The sequence below is a fragment of the Panthera leo genome, chromosome A2 (assembly GCF_018350215.1).
Source record: "Panthera leo isolate Ple1 chromosome A2, P.leo_Ple1_pat1.1, whole genome shotgun sequence".
In the NCBI taxonomy this organism is placed as follows: domain Eukaryota; kingdom Metazoa; phylum Chordata; class Mammalia; order Carnivora; family Felidae; genus Panthera; species Panthera leo.
Genome location: NC_056680.1, coordinates 80,007,128 through 80,026,676, shown reverse-complemented (window position 1 = coordinate 80,026,676; position 19,549 = coordinate 80,007,128). Strand labels below are relative to the sequence as shown.

Here is a 19,549-nt window from a genome sequence, read left to right as displayed (position 1 = left end):
CCCCACATGACTCTTTATTCTTTACCTTCATTAACCCACCAATGGTCCCAACATCCCGCTCTACAATAGAGAAAACTAAGGTACAGAAAGATGTGGAAGTCTGCAAGATGAATGAGCTAATGAGTTTTGGAGCCTAGGTACAGATCCAGGTAGTCTGACAATAGAGATCACCTTGAATTAAGTACATACATATTGATATATAATCTTTCTGTGTTTAAAATATCTGTGTATGGGGGTGCCTGGGTGGCTCAGTCGGTTAAGCGGCTGACTTCAGCTCAGGTCATGATCTCGTGGTCCGTGAGTTCGAGCCCCGCGTCGGGCTCTGTGCTGACAGCTCAGAGCCTGGAGTCTGTTTCAGATTCTGTGTCTCCCTCTCTCTGACCCTCCCCCGTTCATGCTCTGTCTCTCTCTCTGTCTCAAAAATAAAATAAATGTTAAAAAAAATTAAAAAAATAAAATATCTGTATGCACGCATGTGTACTGGGATGTTTGGTACATATTGGTTAAGGATTCATAATCTTATTTTAAAATTGATGCTTACGGAGACACTATCTTCCCACTTCTGAGCAATTATACAGTGTATCCAGACCTATGCAACGTATACTGGTTGCTTGTGGACTATCATCTCTAATAATAATACCCGGCGGATGTTCAATGTCAATGGATAGGAAATATCATTAAATGGAATCCATCCCTGATTTTCTATCATTCTCTATCTTGTTTGCTGGCTGATTCTTTGTTCTGCACCTGCATCAAAACAAAACCTGTACCTATTTTTGCATTTGCATAAATTGACTTATTTTGGATTTCTTCCCAGATTCCACAACATATCAGCCCTACAGTATATCACCCACACCTGTGTATTTGTGATGCAGACTGGGACATTTCTAGTTGTCCTAGAATTGGTGGCTATAGTTCTTAATGGAAAGAAGTGGTTTTAAGCACCTCACATTCTAAATTTTTTTTTAATGTTTATTTTTATTTTTGACAGAGAGAGAGAGAGAGAGAGAGAGAGAGAGAGAGATGGAGCATGAGTGGGCGAGGGGCAGAGAGAGAGGGAGACACAGAATCCGAAGCAGGCTCTAGGCTCTGAGCTGTCAGCACAGAGCCCGACGCAGGGCTCGAACTCACTGCAAGATCATGACCCGAGCCGAAGTCAGACGCTCAACTGACTGAGCCACCCTGGTGCCCCTAAGCATCTCACATTCTATAGGGAGCTGCTCATTAGTAGGGTTAGACATGTAGCTCAGATTGGAGAAGTGGACCTGCTCCCTCTCCAGTCCTTTTGAGAACTATATAAAGAGACGAATCGGAGGAGGGAGAATGAAAGTAATGTCCTGCCTAGACGGTAGCAAGGGAGGAGAGGAAGGTGGTTCCCCCTTCCCCATTGCTGACCAAGCAACATGGGTTGGGGATGTTCCAAGAGAATCAGTCTTACAGATTCCAGTGGACACCTTTGTTCCCAGTTGGTGTGTACTGACTTGTCTGCCCAAACTGGTGCTGCCACTAGTGAAGATAAACACTGCGAGAAAAACTTCTGGGGCACCTGGGTGGCTCAGTCGGTTGAGTGTCTGACTTCAGTTCAGGTCATGATCTCGCAGTTCATGAGTTCGAGCCCCTAACTGGGCTCTCTGCTGTCAGTGCAGAGCCTGCTTCGGATCCTCTGTCTCCCTCTCTCTCTGCCCCTCCCCTGTTTGTGCACACACACACTCTCTCTCCCTCTCAAAAAAAAAAAAAAAAAAAACATTCAAAAGAAAGAAAAACTTCTACACAGTGTCCATTGTAGACTTCATGTTTATGTGCCCCCAAATCCGTATGTTGAAAGCCTAACCTCTAAAGGGATTGTGGGTGGGCCTTTGTCAGGTTATTAGATTATGAGAGTGAAGCCCTCATGATGGTATTAGTGTCCTCATAAGAAGAGACACAAGGGGCGCCTGGGTGGCTCAGTCAGTTGAGCATCAGACTTCAGCTTAGGTCATGATATCATGGTTGGTGGGTTTGAGCCCCGCATCGGGCTCTGTGCTGACAGCTCAGAGCCTGGAGCCTGCTTTGGATTCTGTGTCTCCCTCTCTCTCTGACCCCCACCTGCTCACACACTCTTTTGAATCTCTGTGTCAAGAATAAACATTAAAAAATGAAAACATAAACCAAAAAAAAAAAGAGAGATACAAGACAGCCTGATTTTTCTCTTGGTGCTCTCTCCACCATGTGAGGATACAATGAGAAGATGTCCATCTCACAAACCAGGAAGCAGGCCCTCATCAGACACTGAATCTGCTGGTGCCTTCATCTGGGACTTCACAAACCTTTCAGAACTGAGAAAAAAAAGTTTCCTACTTAAGCCACACAATCTATGGTATTTTTAATGATAGTAGGTCTGAACTGACTAAGACAGTCCTGTATTAGCAGATGCCACCAGCAGCCACCAAACTCAATGTTCAACATGGATGGCTGTGCATGTCCCCAAACCTCACCATTATCCCTCCTTCCTCCAATCATGTTCTTGAGATTAACAGATTGACAAATTTCACAAATCCTTGTACGAGTGCTCTGTGTCGGGCGTTGTTGTACGTGATTTGCAAGTGCTAACTCACTTACCCTGTGTGAAGACTAATGAGGTAGGATCCTCTTATTAGTTCCACTGCACAAATGAGGAAGCCGAGTCACACAGAGGTTATGGGATTTGCTCAAAGTCACACAGCAGCCAAGCGGCAGATTCCGCCTGCAGCAGGCAGCTGCTGCTCTTAATCTCTAGGCTTCACCTTCTCCACCACCGCTCACCCCTCGCCCATGGGCCGCACGCTCACACATCCTCTGATGCTGGGGCACGAAGACACCAAGTCCCTGCCCCATTCAAAGACACTCAAGACAGAAGCCCGGTTGGCACAGCAGGAAAGGAAGGCGATTGGATTTAAATCCGGTAAAAGAAGGGCAGGGATTTTAAACTGACCTAAGCTGGATTTGTAGTAACCAAAAACAATCATAAAACTGCAGGAGTTTGCCAAATGTACTTACGGGGTAGGAATTTGACAAACGAATTTAAAAGCAAGTAATGTGGGCTGGGAGGAATAAAACTACCTCATGTTTGTACCTTCTGAGTTCAGACTGCTCCATAAATCACATATTTTCCTGATCATGCATTCCCAGACCTTAGTCATACCTTTATCCCCAGTTCTTACCTTGCTGAAATACAGAGACGATCCGGAAGAGATGACCCCACACCCTTGCTCTGGTTTTACAACTTCTCCCCCAATAACTTCTTGCCAGTCAGACTCCCAACCATTCTGGTTCTCAAAATCTGACATAATCGTGGAAGGAAGAGCCGCTTCTGGGTGGCATTCGGTGCCTTGGTACCCCTGGTCACACCTATGAGAGAGGAAGGCCAAACAAACAAGTCACCGTCTCCTCTGTGAATGCCAAGGCCACGCACCTGCAGCATTTCCTATGTCTCACTTTTGCTCAGACCTTAGCATCCACACTAGATATTTCTCCAGTGTCAATCTGTGTATGTGGTAGTGACAACCTTCACGTTTTAACAGACACGGAACAGCAAGAACAAAAGGACTGAATCCTTAAAAGAAACAGTGTTATAACAGAACTGAGGCATCAAGCAGTAATGAAGAAGGATGTGTGTGTGTGTGTGTGTGTGTGTGTGTGTGTGTGTGTGTGTGTTGGTGGCTGGGGAGAAGAAGAGTGGGATTTTCCTCAAAGTCACATGTAGTCTTCAAAGTCACATATAAATTATTTGTCTGTTCATCCAACATGTAGCTCTGGCCACGTTTTATAGCTCCCTTTTCTGATTAAATTACATCTCTTTTAGAGTCTTTGAGTATTTAAGTGTGTTCCTATCTCATCCTCATTAGCGATAATCACCATGGCCCCCTGCCCACAACCTTGAGCTTCTCGCGAAGTGACATAAGACAGCGTGTAGCAGCTGTCTGACAGGTGCTTTAAGAGTGTCAGAGGAAGGAAAGGGAAACAATAGCAAGGCTCTTGTTTCCCAAAGAGGACTTTGGGGTTAATTAATAAACTCTGAAATTTATACCCAGGAGGCCTGGTCTTTTGTTAGATTTTGAAGTTTAGAATATATGGCTTCAGACTTTACTTAAATATAACAACAGCTTGGGGCGCTTGAGTGGCTCAATCAGTTGAGCGTCCAACTTCAGCTCAGGTCATGGTCTCACGGCTCATGAGTTTGAGCCCCGTGTCGGCCTCTGTGCTGACAGCTCAGAGCCTGGAGCCTGCTTCAGATTCTGTCTCTCCTCTCTCTCAAAAATAAATAAACATTAAAAAAAAACTTTTTCAAATGTAACAACATCTTTTACATTTGAAATAAGAACAGAAAGGAGGATCCTTTTCTTTTGGCTATTTCATTATTTATTAGTCTGTCCATACAACTCTGAGGACAACTGCTATGGTATCCCTCTAAACACAAATTCTGGGACACCTGGGTGGCTCAGTCGGTTGAGTGTCTGACTTCAGCTCAGGTTATGATCTCATGGTTCGTGGGTTCGAGCCCTCAGGCTTGCTGCTGTCAGCACGGAGCCTGCTTGGGATTCTCTGTCCCCCTCTCTCTCTACTCCTCCCCAACTCACGCTCTCTCAAAAACAAAACAAAACAAAAACAAAAAAACCCAAAACGACACTTAAACACAAATCCTGAGAAGCACACAATCACACTTGGTGGCATACATACCTGCACATACCGTGGTCACATGAGCCATGCCCACTGCACATACTTGGGCACTGCTGCCCAATGTAAATGTTATCCAAAGCCCACTCGTCTTGGGCTGTGTAATAGCTCTGACTCCAGCGGAAGCGGGTGGCACTGGACCTAGAAACAAGGTATGGTAATAAATCCAATATTTTAACTGACACGTGGCAGCACAAAGAATGTCAGAGTTCAGAATCTTTCAGATAATGGAACTTCCTGGAACTTGTATTTTTTTTTCAATATATGAAGTTTATTGTCAAGTTGGTTTCCATACAACACCCAGTGCTCATCCCAAAAGGTGCCCTCTTCAATACCCATCACCCACCCTCCCCTCCCTCCCACCCCCCATCAACCCTCAGTTTGTTCTCAGTTTTTAAGAGTCTCTTATGCTTTGGCTCTCTCCCACTCTAACCTCTTTTTTTTTTTCCTTCCCCTCCCCCATGGGTTCCTGTTAAGTTTCTCAGGATCCACATAAGAGTGAAACCATATGGTATCTGTCTTTCTCTGTATGGCTTATTTCACTTAGCATCACACTCTCCAGTTCCATCCACGTTGCTACAAAGGGCCATATTTCGTTCTTTCTCATTGCCACGTAGTACTCCATTGTGTATATAAACCACAATTTCTTTCTCCATTCATCAGTTGATGGACATTTAGGCTCTTTCCATGATTTGGCTATTGTTGAGAGTGCTGCTATAAACATTGGGGTACAAGTGCCCCTATGCATCAGTACTCCTGTATCCCTTGGGTAAATTGCTAGCATTGTTATTGCTGGGTCATAGGGTAGGTCTATTTTTAATTTTTTGAGGAACCTCCACACTGTTTTCCAGAGCGGCTGCACCAGTTTGCATTCCCACCAACAGTGCAAGAGGGCTGAACTTGTATTTTGCTGCCAATCATTTTTCTTTGGTAGTTTAATGTCTGCTCAATCATTATCCAATTCAACAATTTTATCATGAAGAAAAGTTAAAAAGAAATCTGTGGTTTGGATATATACCTCAATCTTAATTTAATTGGTGACATTTTAAAGAAAAACAAAATATCAGATTTTTTAGTTGTTGTTACACAGAGATTTGATGCTAGGAAAAGAAAGGGAAAAAGAAAGAATATTTTTAAAAAAGGTATATACGAAAGAGCCTCTCATTCACAGATGAAAATGTGAGGTGTTTAAATTACACTACTACTATTCCTTACAATAAACACAACAGTAGTTATTGGAAAACTTCCAGTTAGCTCTCAATAGAAGATGAAAGTTGAGTTTGGGGGTATTGTTTTGGGGTTGAGGGACATGCTACAATGTACTATAAGTAAGAACATCTGGGTGCTAAATTCTGCTTATTATTTCTGAAACATTAACTTGTTTTGGTTTCATGGACAAGCTGATGTTAAGTGGAAACAAAAAGTTAAACAGTCCATTGTACACAGAAAACACTTGGGACCTTGATTCATCTAAACCAGAGAGAAAGTCTAAAAAGAGGGAACTTTGAGAGCACATTCACTGTGCTCAAGAAAGTTGCCATTCACTGACCGTCATAAAAGATTCTTTTAAAATCACATCATATTTTTTGTCTCTAGAAATTTTCAGGGGTTGTGATTAGTTCTTTTTGGTGCCCAACAAAAGTGCAAAACAAAAGAAAACAAAAAAGATGCGTGGAATTAATGTGCAGGCTCAGTTCCATTGATTAAACCCTCCCAGAGCACACTACCTACACATACACTTGATCTTAATGGCTCAGAATGATCCCTTAATGTCTACTGCATCAATTACCCACATATTAAATACTCCCTAAGTACGTAACAGATTGTTAAAATCCAGGCTAAGCCTTTATTGTTTATTTTACCAATGATCTATGGCTAATATGTTGCATTTTCATTCCTAGTAGGATAATTCCAGGATTCACTGAGATGCTTCCAGTAGACACACGATTGCTGCATATCAGTGCTCGTCATGATATGTGCCATGACAAGAATGCGCCTCCTCTATGGTAATAATTTATATTTGTAATCTAACAGCCATCACAACTTCCAGAGTTCCATTAAGAAATTCCTACTATAAAAGTAGGTACATTGTTTTAGAGCATAGAGCCCTACAGAAAAGAAGACAATTAAGTTTCATGTATCAGTGTCATGCCAAGGACTGCGTCATGCTTTCAGGACTGCTTATAATCTGAGTCAAGTCTAAGGCCACAGGTGTTCAGATTGTGAGCTCTTCTGGGGACAGGGCCATCTTTAGTCTCAATAGTTTGCACAGCAACAGAATAAAGTAGGTGTACCAAAAATGTCTGCTAAAAAAATGAGTCAATGAATGGAAAAGCAGGCCAGGAAAGGGCAGCCTGTTTCTGACTTCTCTTGGTAATGAAGTAAAGAATTTGGTAGGAGTCTGGGGACTTGACCCCTTGGACCCTAGCTCTGCAATTTATCAGCTGTGTGACCTTTAGTGAGGAATTTAAGCCTTCAGGTTTTCTAAGTTCCTCACCTCTCAAATAAGGGGACTGGGCAAACTGATTTCTAAGATCCCTTCCAGCTCGTAAATTTAGTGATTGTTCTGGTGGTTGTTGACTGAGGATGGTTTATTTTCTTTAAAGTCACATGTCTACATGAAACACATTGTTTTGAAGTTTTGATATTTCAAACATTAAAATGGGGTTGGAAGGTTTCAGAAATCTGTCCTAGATTTCCCAGTTTATTTATGCTTCTGAACAGTCACATGTAAACACATCCTAAATTCTTTGACTAAGTAAATTAATCCTTATGTGCATCTTGTGAACTCTTGAAAAAGACAGTATCTCCTGAAGATAAAAAGCTCAAAGTGGATTCTTCCATTTAAAATTACAATCCACAGTTTAATGTGATGTTAATTAACAGAAAAGGAAGCAAGAAGAGGTTGAATATTGGCTTTGTTTTTAGTGAGAAAAAAAAATTAGTTGTGTGAGCAATCTCCAGCTGGTCGCACATGAGAACACAAGGTGTGATCTCACTGATTTGCAGTTGCATCACTGCTAAATATTGCCCTCAATACAAATATTTAATTTGCCAACCCCTTCCTGCCTCAAATCTAAGCAATCTTAGAAGGAACGTCTTGTGTATTTTAGGTTGGGTCCGAAAGTGGGACCACTTTGATGTGCCGTGTGCATCATGAAATGAAGTCGACTTGCACTTAAAGTCCAAACTCTATGGATTCCCCAAAGCAACAAAACTTGACAGTCTTGTCTTAATTGATTTTTTTCCCCCTCACATAAACTTCTAAACTGAATTAAACTACCACTGAGTCATCTCTTGACAGGTATCAAGGTATCAAGGCTAAGGAATCAAGGTAAATGAAGGCTGACTAAATTGTATTTTCCACTTTCAGAGTTACTGTAATTACATTTACCCAATTATTCTGAAACTCATTCAGTCATTAGGCGTAGGTTTGTTTATGAAGTCAGCAACTGACAGCTGTTTGGGTCTCATTAGGCCCTGTTCTTATGTAAATGTCTCTCATAAAAACAAAATTAATTTTCATTGGGTAACAAATGTTCAGTTCATATACAATATTATTTCTCTGAGCAGGTATATATATAGTTGGTATTTCTGCTGAAAGTTGTCCTACCTAACATATATTCCAAAGTTAACAGACCTTTGATAACATGGGAACCACATTTGCTTGTATGCATTCAATTGATAGTTGCATATGCATCAGTCAAAGCAGCAGAAGGAAGATTTGCCAAAAGGCAAGATGTTTCAAACTAAATTGCACTCCTTCTCTCCAGTGCTTGAGTAAAACATGGTATTTGCAAAAGTTTGAAATGAATATAATACACAAAATGATCAGGAACACCAAGGACAATAAATCAAATTTATCCTTATAGCAGAGCTTTTAAAAAGCTTTATAAATCCAAAAACAATGATAATAACCAGTTGAACACTATTTTTTTTTTGAAATGTAGTAATAATGTTTAGTTTAAGTATTAGCAGGAGTACTAAAAGAAACTATCTTATTGGGTTGTTTGTTTTTAAAAAGTATGTTTACTTTCTTTACCTAGGGCTTGGAAAAGAATTTGGAAAAGCAGAATTCAATTATTCACTTACATGTACTTAAAGGCAAATAGCTGCAGGAATAATCTAATAGTGAGGCACACTGACTTAAAATTCTACTTAATTCTCCAACATGTAATGAGTACCCAATGTGTGGCAGGCAGTATTGGAACTGAAGTATTTAAAGGTTAAATAGATTTCCTCTCAAGTGTGTAATAAACATTAATGAGAATTGATCTTTTCTGACTATACTAAAACCTTCAACTCAGTGATACTATCTTTTAAGCAAGGAAATAATACTGTAACATACAATTTGAAGGTAAAATAACCTGCAGTTTTGGATTTTTGTTTTTTCTGGGTTTTTTTTTTTATAAAGGACAATACTTTTTGGATACTCTCTAAGCTACATTAATTAAGAATAATAGTTTAGAACATTTCTGAGGATGATAAGACATCTCTAAAATATACTATATACTATAAAGATTACTGACCTAACCATCATAATTTTGAAATTCTATTCCACACGTCAATAAATAAAAAGCAACATTTTTTAAGTGATGAGGGTAATATACTTAATGATAAAATAATCATAAAGAAAAAGCCTCAGTATTTATGACTAGTATTTCAATTGATCTGTTGTTTTTTAATAATCTTGATAGGTATGCTTGGAATATCCTTGAAATTAAATAAAAGTCTTGACTGTATTCCCAGCAGTGGATATAAAGAAGCAGGATGTTAGAGAAAGCAGCAACTTGTTATACAAAGCATTAGTTGAGTATCCAGGAAATGGCTCACAGTTGGATATAAAAAAATCTGTGGAAATCAAATTTCAAGCATTTTATTCCAACTGACATAATGATGAATCCTTAAAAATAATCAAGTAGACATTCTTCTATAATTCAGTAATTCAACTAAAGGACATATAATAATAATTCTGGTTGTTATCTAACCAATTGTTTTTGTGTAGAGTCTAACTTTATTGTAAAATAATCTAAGAAGGGTTTATTTAGTAATTTTCTCTTTATAAAAGGGCTCTCGGAAGGCAGATGCCAAAGAAAAATCTAATTCTTGTCTCTCTCTTTCACTACTACTACATATCATCATAGAATCTTAGAATTCAAGAACTGCGAGGGACTTTCAAGATCATCTAATTAAACTCCTTTATTATACTCTGAAGAAATCAGGCTTGAAGAGGTTGTGAATGGTTAAAATCATGTGATTAATTAATCACTGGGAGGGATATTGAAAACTCAGGCCTTCTAATTTCTAGTTCAAGTTTCTTTCTTGGGCGAGCTTATCCTGTCCCAGGGCTTCAAATATACTTGTGGTATTTAATTCTTCAACCCAAAGTACATTTTAGCCTAAGAAACCTCTTTTTTGAGCTCCACATGTGTAAGTCCAGTTGGCTTCTTGACATTTCTGCTGGGATAGATAAGTCTCTCAACTCTCTATCACAAAAACAGAACACTTCATTTCCTGTCCCCAATCCACTCCTTCTCCAGGCTTTCCCACCTCTGTCAGTGGTACAACCATCCAGCAATTTCCCTAGGCCTTGGATTTACAAGCTGTTTTTGAGTCTTCCCTTTCTACCACAGTCCCCACCCAGTATATCAGCAAGCTCTATTTGATTAAAATCTATTTCACAAATGATGGCTCTTGTCATGTCTGCCACAATCATACTCAAAGCCACCTAAACAGCAAATGCCTGAAACCCCCAATGTGATTTCCTGTCTTCACTCTTTTTCCTACAATCTATTCCTCACAAGGTGCCTGGAGTGATCAATCTAACACAAAATGATGTAATATTTAGGGGAAAAATGTGTTTTTCTCTTAAGCATTATCATGTATTTAACTTTTTCCCTAGTTACTGAGGCTTTAGCTTCTTGGGGGGTGATTTTTATTGTTACTGAAAGAATGTGAATAGTGGAAAAGAGTGTACATTAAGCTTTTGAAATAAAAAGTAGGGCTTTGAAGTGAAAAAACAGCCTTGAAATACAAGCTGTCTTGATATAGGAGTTTTTGGATTCCTGTATCCTTTCCTTCTATGTATGTCACACCCAAAGGAACCAGCTTATTGAGTTCTCCCATAAAAAGAAAAGTTGGGGCAAAAAGGGAGGTCAGAAAAAGCTAGGACACAGATGGTATTGTGCTAAGTGAAATAAGTCAGACTGAGACAGACAAATACAATATAATTTCACTTACCGTGCAATCTAAAATACAAAACAAATGAATAAACAAATAAAAAACAGAATCAGACCTACAAATACAGAGAACAAACTGATGGTTGCCACAGGGGTGGGGGTGGAGGGATGGGCAAAATGAGTGAAGGGGTGTGGGAGATACAGGCTTCCAGTTATGGAATGAATAAGCCATGGGAATAAGAGGCACAGCATAGGAAATATGGTTAATGGTATTGTAATAGTGCTGTATGGCCACACAGTTGCTACACTTGTGGTAAGCATCACATAATGCATAGAGTTGTCAAATCACTAAGTTGGGGGGGGGGGCGCCTGGGTGGCTCAGTCAGTTAAGCATCCAACTCTTGATTTCAGGTCAGGTCATGATCTCATGGTTTGTGAGATCAAGCCCTGCATCGGGCTCTGCACTGATAGTGTGGAGCTGGCTTGGGATGCTCTTTCACCCTCTTTCTCTGCCCCTCCCACTATGCTCTGTCTCCTCTCTCTGTCTCTCTCTGCCTTTCAAAATAAATACATAAAAAGCATTTTTTTTTAAAAAATCATTAAGCTGTGCACCAAAAACGAATGTAACATTGTGTGTCAACCATACTAAAATTTAAGGTAAATAGGGACCGTCTGGAAATTAAATTTTCATTAGCCCTATTTTTGCAAATATCCTCAGTATAAAAGAAAGATCTGGGTCTTTTGATGACAAAGAAAATGCATCTTGCCATTGTGCTTAACTCTTCTTTGCATTCAAGCCATGCTAATAGAGGTAATAAAAGTGAAAGTAACAACCATATGCAAAGATGTCATCTCTCACCAAGTTTTCTGGGGAAGAAGCACTGTGACTCTCCTCCACTGCGTGAACTCACTAGCGTGGTAAATACTTGCTGATGTGAATTCTTGACAACTTGGCATACTTGGAAGGCATTCCTAAAAGAGAGGGAGGCAAAAATTAAACTCAGCTTCTGTTTCCTCCAGGGGCCATATGTTTACTCACTCACCATAAGTGAAAAAGGCCTTAGAGAAATCTAATGTCATTTTCTTAACCATGTGCAATATGGATGCAGTCCATGATTTTCCCTTCTCTGAGGCTAAAATATTTGGGAAATAATGGGAACAAGTGCCACCATGAAATTAAGTGTCTTTTAATCCTAATCCTCACATATAAACATGGAAATGGATCAGAACCCATTTTTGTGACCTGTTATCATAACATTGGCATTTGGTAGAATTATTCTATTCACTGTGTTATTTATGCATTATTGCAATGTCAGATCTCTGTGTGTATGTATAAAGAAGTACACTTTATCCTAAGAAACTGTATTTTTGTATTTCTTTTTTTTTTTTAAGGTAAGACATGTCATATTCTTAATATGGTCTACCTACAAGTAAAGAGACTTAGAAAAGAACAGATGAAGATATATTACAGGGATAGAGAAGAAAGAGATGTATTTATGGAGGAAGAGGGTTAGAGAAAATAATATTCAAAACATCATCATCCTAGAGTATCCGGTCCTGAAGTTATTCCCGTTTCTTTTTTATTTTCAATTACCTTTTGGTATCTGCCAGTGCAGAATGTGGAAATCCTTATTGCTGCCTGTGTCAATTCTAAGTTATAAATAATATTGTTCCTTTTCAACCAAACCTAAACTTTTGAAACTGTAATTCTCTGCTTCCTCTGTAAAAAGAAGCCTACTCATCACAAGTGTTAGAGAAAACAGACTTACCTCTTGGACCAGGTGCCAGGTGAGGCCATGATTGGTTGAGTACTCCAGTTTCACCTGGTTGTCCATGTGTGGAGTGTATTTCTGGCCACAGCCCATCACCAAACTGAACTGAATCATATAGGATGCTCCTATCTGCATTGATTGTGTTTCCACATAGCGCATGCTTGAGGCAAGCTTAGAATCTCCGGTGAAACTGAAAGACAGGAGTGGGAATCAGAAGATTAAAACACGATGAGTTAAGGGAGAATTAAGCTCTTCATTTCATACCATACACCAAAATAACTTAAATATTTTTTAAATTTTTAAATTTTTTTAATTAGAGAGAGTGAGACAGTGTGAGTGAGCACATGGGGGAGAGGCAGAGGGAGGGGAGGGAGGGAGAGAGACAGAGATAGAGAGAGAGGGAGAGTTCCAAGCAGGCTCTGTGCTCAGTGTGGAGCCCAATGTGGGGCTCAATCCCATGACTCTGGGATCATGACCTGAGCGGAAATCAAGAGTCGGATGCTCAACTGACTGGGCCGCCCAGGCGCCCCATACATCAAAATAATTTAATTTTACTTATTTAAATCTTGCCAAGCTCTAGAATGGATTTTAGTCAATCTAATAAATGTAATTTAAAATAATCTGCCCATCAAAGAAGCAATATATTTTTTAAACTTAATAGCTGGAGCTGTCAAATATATTTGAAAATGGGTACTCACTCATATATTGTTCATGAGTATAAACCCTTTGACTCATTAATCTCACTTCTTAGAATTTATCTGAAGGAAATAATCCTAAATTCAAGGACAGCTTTATAAAATATGATTAATATTGCAGATTTCCTTATAATAGTAATTGGTAACCATTTCAACATCAAACTACAGGGAAAATGGAATACTTAAGTAAACTGGTATAGCCACTTGACAGATTATCCATATTTCAAATATTTATTAAGGTAATAAAATCAAATTAACATGCTTATGAAAAAATACATTTTTTAAAACCCACAAAGAAATTCACCAGAATGTTTGCAGTGGCTATGTTTGGTGGTGGGAAACTAGACAGTTTACAACTTTTCTTTTGCATTTCTTAGTTTCCAAACAGTCTTCAATGTTCGGGCATTAAATACTGAAAACATCATGGTGTAGTTTTAATGACTGTGCCTAAAGTCAGTAGAATTTTACTGGGTACCAACTGAGTACTATGTAATTGTAAACTGTCTGAAGACAGGCACAATTACTTTTTTAGAGCAAGTTGCTCAAGGAATTTATAATCCATTAGAGGAGATTAAAATATGGACACATTTTCACTGTGGTTAATATGGGTAAATGTAATAAGGATTCCAGGGTTGACCACACTGGGGTTTGTCTGCCACAATATTTAGTATTGCCGCCCTGAAGTAGGTCCAGTAGTTCTGTGAGTTCTACTCATCACAGTAGTTCCTGTGAGTCAGGGGGCTTAGCTGACATAGAAAAGGGAATGATGCAACACTCAGTGACATCTTTGAGGTATTTGATATTTTTTCTTATTTATCCTTTGCTGAATCAGCAAAATAAGGAGTAACTACACTGCCTTGCTTCTTGAAGACATTAACATGTTATTTAAAGATGTTGGGGTGCCTGGGTGGCTCAGTTGATTAAGCGTCTGACTCTTGACTTCGGCTTGGGTCATGATCTAATGGTTCGTGAGACTGAGCCCCACATGGGGTTCTGGGCTGACAGCACTGAGCCTGCTTGGGATTCTCTCTCTCTCTCTCTCTCTCTCTCTCTCTGCCCCTCACCTGCTTGCTCTTTCTCTCTTTCAAAACAAATAAAAATAAACTTATAAAAAAGATGTTATTTAAAGATGGGACATTGTCTATAAAGAGGATTGACATGGGTTTGGGCTCAAGGTTATAAAATGCAAGAAGCTTTTTCCTAAGTACTCTTTAACAGTTTTAAATTAAGCTTTTTTACACTTGGACAATGAATAGAGGAATAAAGTGTTTAAAAGCCCCAAACTCTGCTTTAGCTGAATGGTCAATAAAAGGAAGAGAAAAGTCATATTCATAATTGCTGGTATTAAATATCCAGTGTTTACAACTTGTTTATCATTAATAATAAAGATGCCCATCCTTTGTTGATTCTAGGCGATATCCTCAGGCTGTGTTAAGCTAATATCCATGTTATCTTTCTTAGTTCCATCCTTAAAATAACTCTGTGAAGTAGGAATAATATCTCTAGGCAACAAATGTGGCAAAGGGGATAGTAAATGGTAGAGACTCAGTGAGAAATCAGCTTTGCCCAACTCTAAAACCACTTAACCAATATACTCTCTCTCTGTCCTATTACTATAAGATGGAGAAAAAAAACCAGTTTTTAATAACTTTCATATATAGTTAATTTAAAAATCATTAACTTTCAGTTACTGTGTAATGATACTTTGGTGTTAGAGATCTAAAACCATGATTGCTGCTGTGTGATATGCTACATAGGATGCAATCTAGAAAACATAAAGCTGCAGAATGCAATTTTTAGCAATATTACAAAAGAAAAGAATCAACATAGAATAAAAACACTAGTAAGCCCTATAGGCACAAACTTGTCTACATAAATTCCAGAGTCTTTTAAGTAAGCAAAAAAAAAAAAAAAAAAAAAAAAAAAATCCTGACTGCTTCTCTCCATGAGAAATAAATGTTGCTTTTAACTTCAAGGGTTAAATGCGCTTTCTAGTATGCTGTATGAGGAAGATAATTAGAGGCAGGCAACTAATTAGTCATTTGAATTGTTTACTTAAAAGGTACACTGTACATCCTGGGCATCTGGGAAAAACCACATGGTGCAGGGCAGTACATGAGACTCATGGTCTGCAATCCACAGAGAGCCACTAGAACTTTCTCACCCATGTCCTGCAGAGTATTTCCCCACCACAGCATTTCTGAAATAATTTAAGATTATTTTCACAATCAGCTCCTTCTTCTCCTCAGAGATGGTTTCCTGTCCTTGCAATTCCAAGAGAAACAGAAAGAAATGCTGTATTTTGCATCTTTTTCATGGTTACAATCAACCATGAACCTGGTTCAAGATAGCAAGTACTCAAACCTGAGAAGTATGTGGTCTGTGAGCTACCCTCACGATAACTGCTTTTAAAGGTCCCAAGACACCAAGAAAGAAACAATATAAAAATTATATAAAAGGACAAGTCTAGGGGCACCTGGTTAGTTCAGTTGGTACAGCATGGCACTGATCTTGGTGTTGTGAATTTGAGCTCCACATTGGGTGCAGAGACTACTTAAAAATAAAATCTTAAATCTTGGAAAAAAGGACAAGAGTCTAAATGAAGACTGTTAAACAGGGACAATAAAATTCTTACTTAGAACTGATATCTGTTCCACTGGTAGTTGTGTCTTTTCTTCTTGTTTTTGTTGTAAGCTAAAGCTGAATGGATTTCTAATCGATACACCTGCCATACTTCATGGTGCCATATGATACCTATCCTGATGTCTTAACTGGAAGCAAAATAACACAAGAGAAGCACAGACATCTATGCCTTAAAACTCTGACCATTCATAGTAAGAGTTCACTCAGTTGTTTACCATCCATACTACAAGTTCACTCATGCTTTATTCAGGACTGGCTGAAAGCCAGTGATATTAGGTCAGCGTTTTCTCTCCTGAATATGCTGATGTTCTTACTCAGCTGGAGTTTTAGAGGAGAGAATTTCACAGTCTGCCATCCTTTAATTGATAAAACTGTTCCTCTTTGTTGCTTGTGTAAGTCAGCATAGGTTCACAAAGGTAAAAATGAAGCTGAACTCTGTAACAATCAGAGAAACAAAAAATAGTCCACATCACCCTTTTGGGGAGAAATTCTGGAGACAGAATACATTGGAAACCAGGAGGCTTAGTTTCATTTGTGCTGATCTGCAAGAGTGCCTCAAAAATAAAGGGACAATAAAAATGCTCCTGCATCTAATTACAAGATTTAATGAGAGAATGTGGATAATTCTTTCCACTAGGACAAGATTACCTCCCTGTGTCTTTTCATTCTACCACCAACAAGGCTAGTAGGCTCTCTATTATGCCCCTGGTAAAATGGATAACACTATAATGTAACTCATGTTTCCATAGTTCTTTCTTTTTCTTTCTTTCTTTCTTTCTTTCTTTCTTTCTTTCTTTCTTTCTTTCTTTTCTTTCCTTCTTTCTTTCCCTCCCTCCTTCCTTCCTCCCTCCCTCCCTAGTCAGTGCACATGCACACAAAGGGGGAGAAGGGCAAAGGGGAGAGAGAGAGAGAATCATAAGCAGGCTCCATGCTCAGCACAGAGCCTGATGTGGGGCTCAATGTGGGGCTTGATGTGGGGCTTGATCCCATGAGCCTGGAATCATGACCTGAGCTGAAATCAAGAGTTGGATGCTCAACCAACTGAGCCACCCAGATGCCCATTTCCATAGTTCTATACTTAGTTCATAGTATAGTTCCTTTGCCTCCTCCTCTCTTGTTAATCTCACAGATAGCTGAGGATCTGTTTTCCTGACTAGGTTGGAAGCCTCTCTGCAAGAGGAGATCATATCTTGTTCATCCCTGTATCCCCTAAAGCACTCAGAACCTTCTGTACCCGTGTTGTTGCAGGACATCATGGTTTTCCAACAGCTAGGTTACTTTATTTATTGAGTTGAGGCCATTTGGAAGGCTATCATGGATCCTTAACACTGTGTAATGGAGATAAAAAAAAAACCCAGAGGCTGAGTTGCTGACTCCAGGGTCACACAGTTACTAAAAAGCTAGCAACTAGGCCTTCTGATCTTTACTTTGATGTCCTTTCCTCTATACCATGTCCATTAAAGGCACTTAAAGAATGTTAAATAAAATGAGCACATGAGTGAGGTTTCTCAATTGGGCAGAAGGCAAGTTTTACAAAACCATAGTTCCTTACATGCGGTAATGAACACAAAGTTTTTAAGTTATTCTCACTTAAAGAAATCACTCTTCCTGCATTTCCCCAGAAACTCTTTCAAATCTCCATAAAAAAGGTTCTTTTATATGAAAGGCAGATACACATAGCCAACACAAAGTGAGAGAATACCCCTCTCTCCCCACCAACACAAAGTTCCTTCAAGGCAAATTCACCTAGGGACTGAGCCATTTTCAACAATTGATCCCATTTCTTTAAGAATAGTTTGATAAGTTAGACAACGGTGTCTGAAGTCTCACTACCAATATGCCACAAGAGAAGACAATGCACCAGTATTTACATTTCTTAAAAACTGAAGCAATACTCAACTATTTTCAAGGACCCCACAGAGAAGAATACCTCTGCAGGGCTCATTTCCACAACAGAAGAGCAACTCAAAGCTGGTTTTGGTTGGATGCCATTCAAAAGTATATTCATCTGCAAAACGACATGTAAATGAATCTAAGCCTCTCTAATATCATCTCTTCTTGGGTTTTGTTTTTGTATCAAAGAAACGTTTGCTGGAGTTGACAATCTTGTTGATATTATGGAATTAAAGGAGGCATTTTTAATTCACTTGTTATTTCTAGAATGTTATGTATCAAAACAGAAATAACCATGCTATCTTAGTGGATTATACAAAGTTTACATTTACTGGAAACAACAATCTGACAATAAAGAAGTTTTTGGTTTTTTTAAAGTAAAAATTTGCAGTCCAACTACCTAAAGATGATCACTGCTAACATTTTTGTATAAATACTTCCAGACTTCCTTATGTTTATACACACATAAACACTCACTTTCCTTTCTTTATTTTTTCTTTTTTTAAAGTTTCTTTATTCTGAAAGAGAGAGCCTATGCAAGGGGAGGGGCAGAGAGAGAGGAGAGACAGAATTCCAACCAGGTTCTCAGCAGACTGCACAGAACTGTATGCAGGGCTCGAACCCCATGATCATGAGATCATAACCTGAGCCGAAATCAAGAGTCAGACACTGAACTGACTGAGCCATCCAGGCACCCTCACTTCTCTTTCTTTTAAAAAAATTATTACAAAATCATAATAAATCTGTTCTTTTTTTCTTTTTACAACTATTTCATTGACATCTTTCCATATTGAAAAAATGTTGAGAATAAGCCAATCTCCAATTATGGAACTCTCTGGAGGTTGCTTCCATTTTTCACTGCTATAAACAATGCTTCTATAATATGCATCCTTATATATCTTTGTGTACTGGTCCAATTATTTCCTTAAGATAGATTCCTAGAAGCAGAATTGCTGGGTCAAAGCAAATTTTAAAAATGAGCATTTACTGCGAAGTTGCCCTTCAAAAAAGTTGTAGTGGGAAATATAGCCTTCCAGTTATGGAATGAATAAGTCACAGGAATAAAAGGCACATCATAGTGAATATAGTCAATGATACTATAACAGTGTTGTATGGTGACAGACGGTAGCTATACTTGTGGTAAGGATAGCATAATGTATAGAGAAGCTGAATCACTTTGTTGTATACGTGAAACTAATGTAAGTAACACTGTGTGTCAACCATACTCAAATTAAAAACAAAATTAAGAGCTTGTGGATTTCGAAATAGCTAGGGCACTCCTTATTTTATCTTGTTGGATTGGCAATCAAAGGTGAGGCAAGAGGAAAAAATACATGAGGAATCTTTGAAATTCTTTTTTTACCCTTCCAACTATGTGCAGCCATGTACATTATTTACAGTGTAGTTAAGCAGGGTCATTTTAGGACTTTTAAAGGATCTTCAGGCCCACGGGTAGCTGTTGGTTACGTGTCCAGCTTTGGCTCAAGTCATGATCTTGCGGTTCATGACTTCAAGCCCCGTGATGGGCTCTGTACTGACAGCTGAGCCTGGAGCCTGCTTCAGATTGTGTCTCCCTCTCTCTCTGCCCCTCCCCTGCCGCAAAATAAATAAACATTAAAAAAAATGTAAGACTTTTAATCTTTGGAAATTCAATTACACATCATGGCAAACATAT

General features: G+C 38.9%; 1 protein-coding gene across 1 annotated transcript in view; it reads right to left on the bottom strand.

The window, feature by feature from the left end:
• RELN (reelin) overlaps positions 1 to 19,549 on the bottom strand; it is a 532,400-nt gene that overhangs the window by 127,168 nt on the left and 385,683 nt on the right. The window contains exons 21-24 of the mRNA XM_042915885.1: positions 12,641 to 12,833; positions 11,731 to 11,843; positions 4,696 to 4,833; positions 3,180 to 3,366 (exon numbers count right to left, since the gene is read on the bottom strand). Coding sequence (XP_042771819.1) covers positions 3,180 to 3,366; positions 4,696 to 4,833; positions 11,731 to 11,843; positions 12,641 to 12,833 — 631 coding nt within the window. The remainder of the gene's footprint in view (positions 1 to 3,179; positions 3,367 to 4,695; positions 4,834 to 11,730; positions 11,844 to 12,640; positions 12,834 to 19,549) is intronic.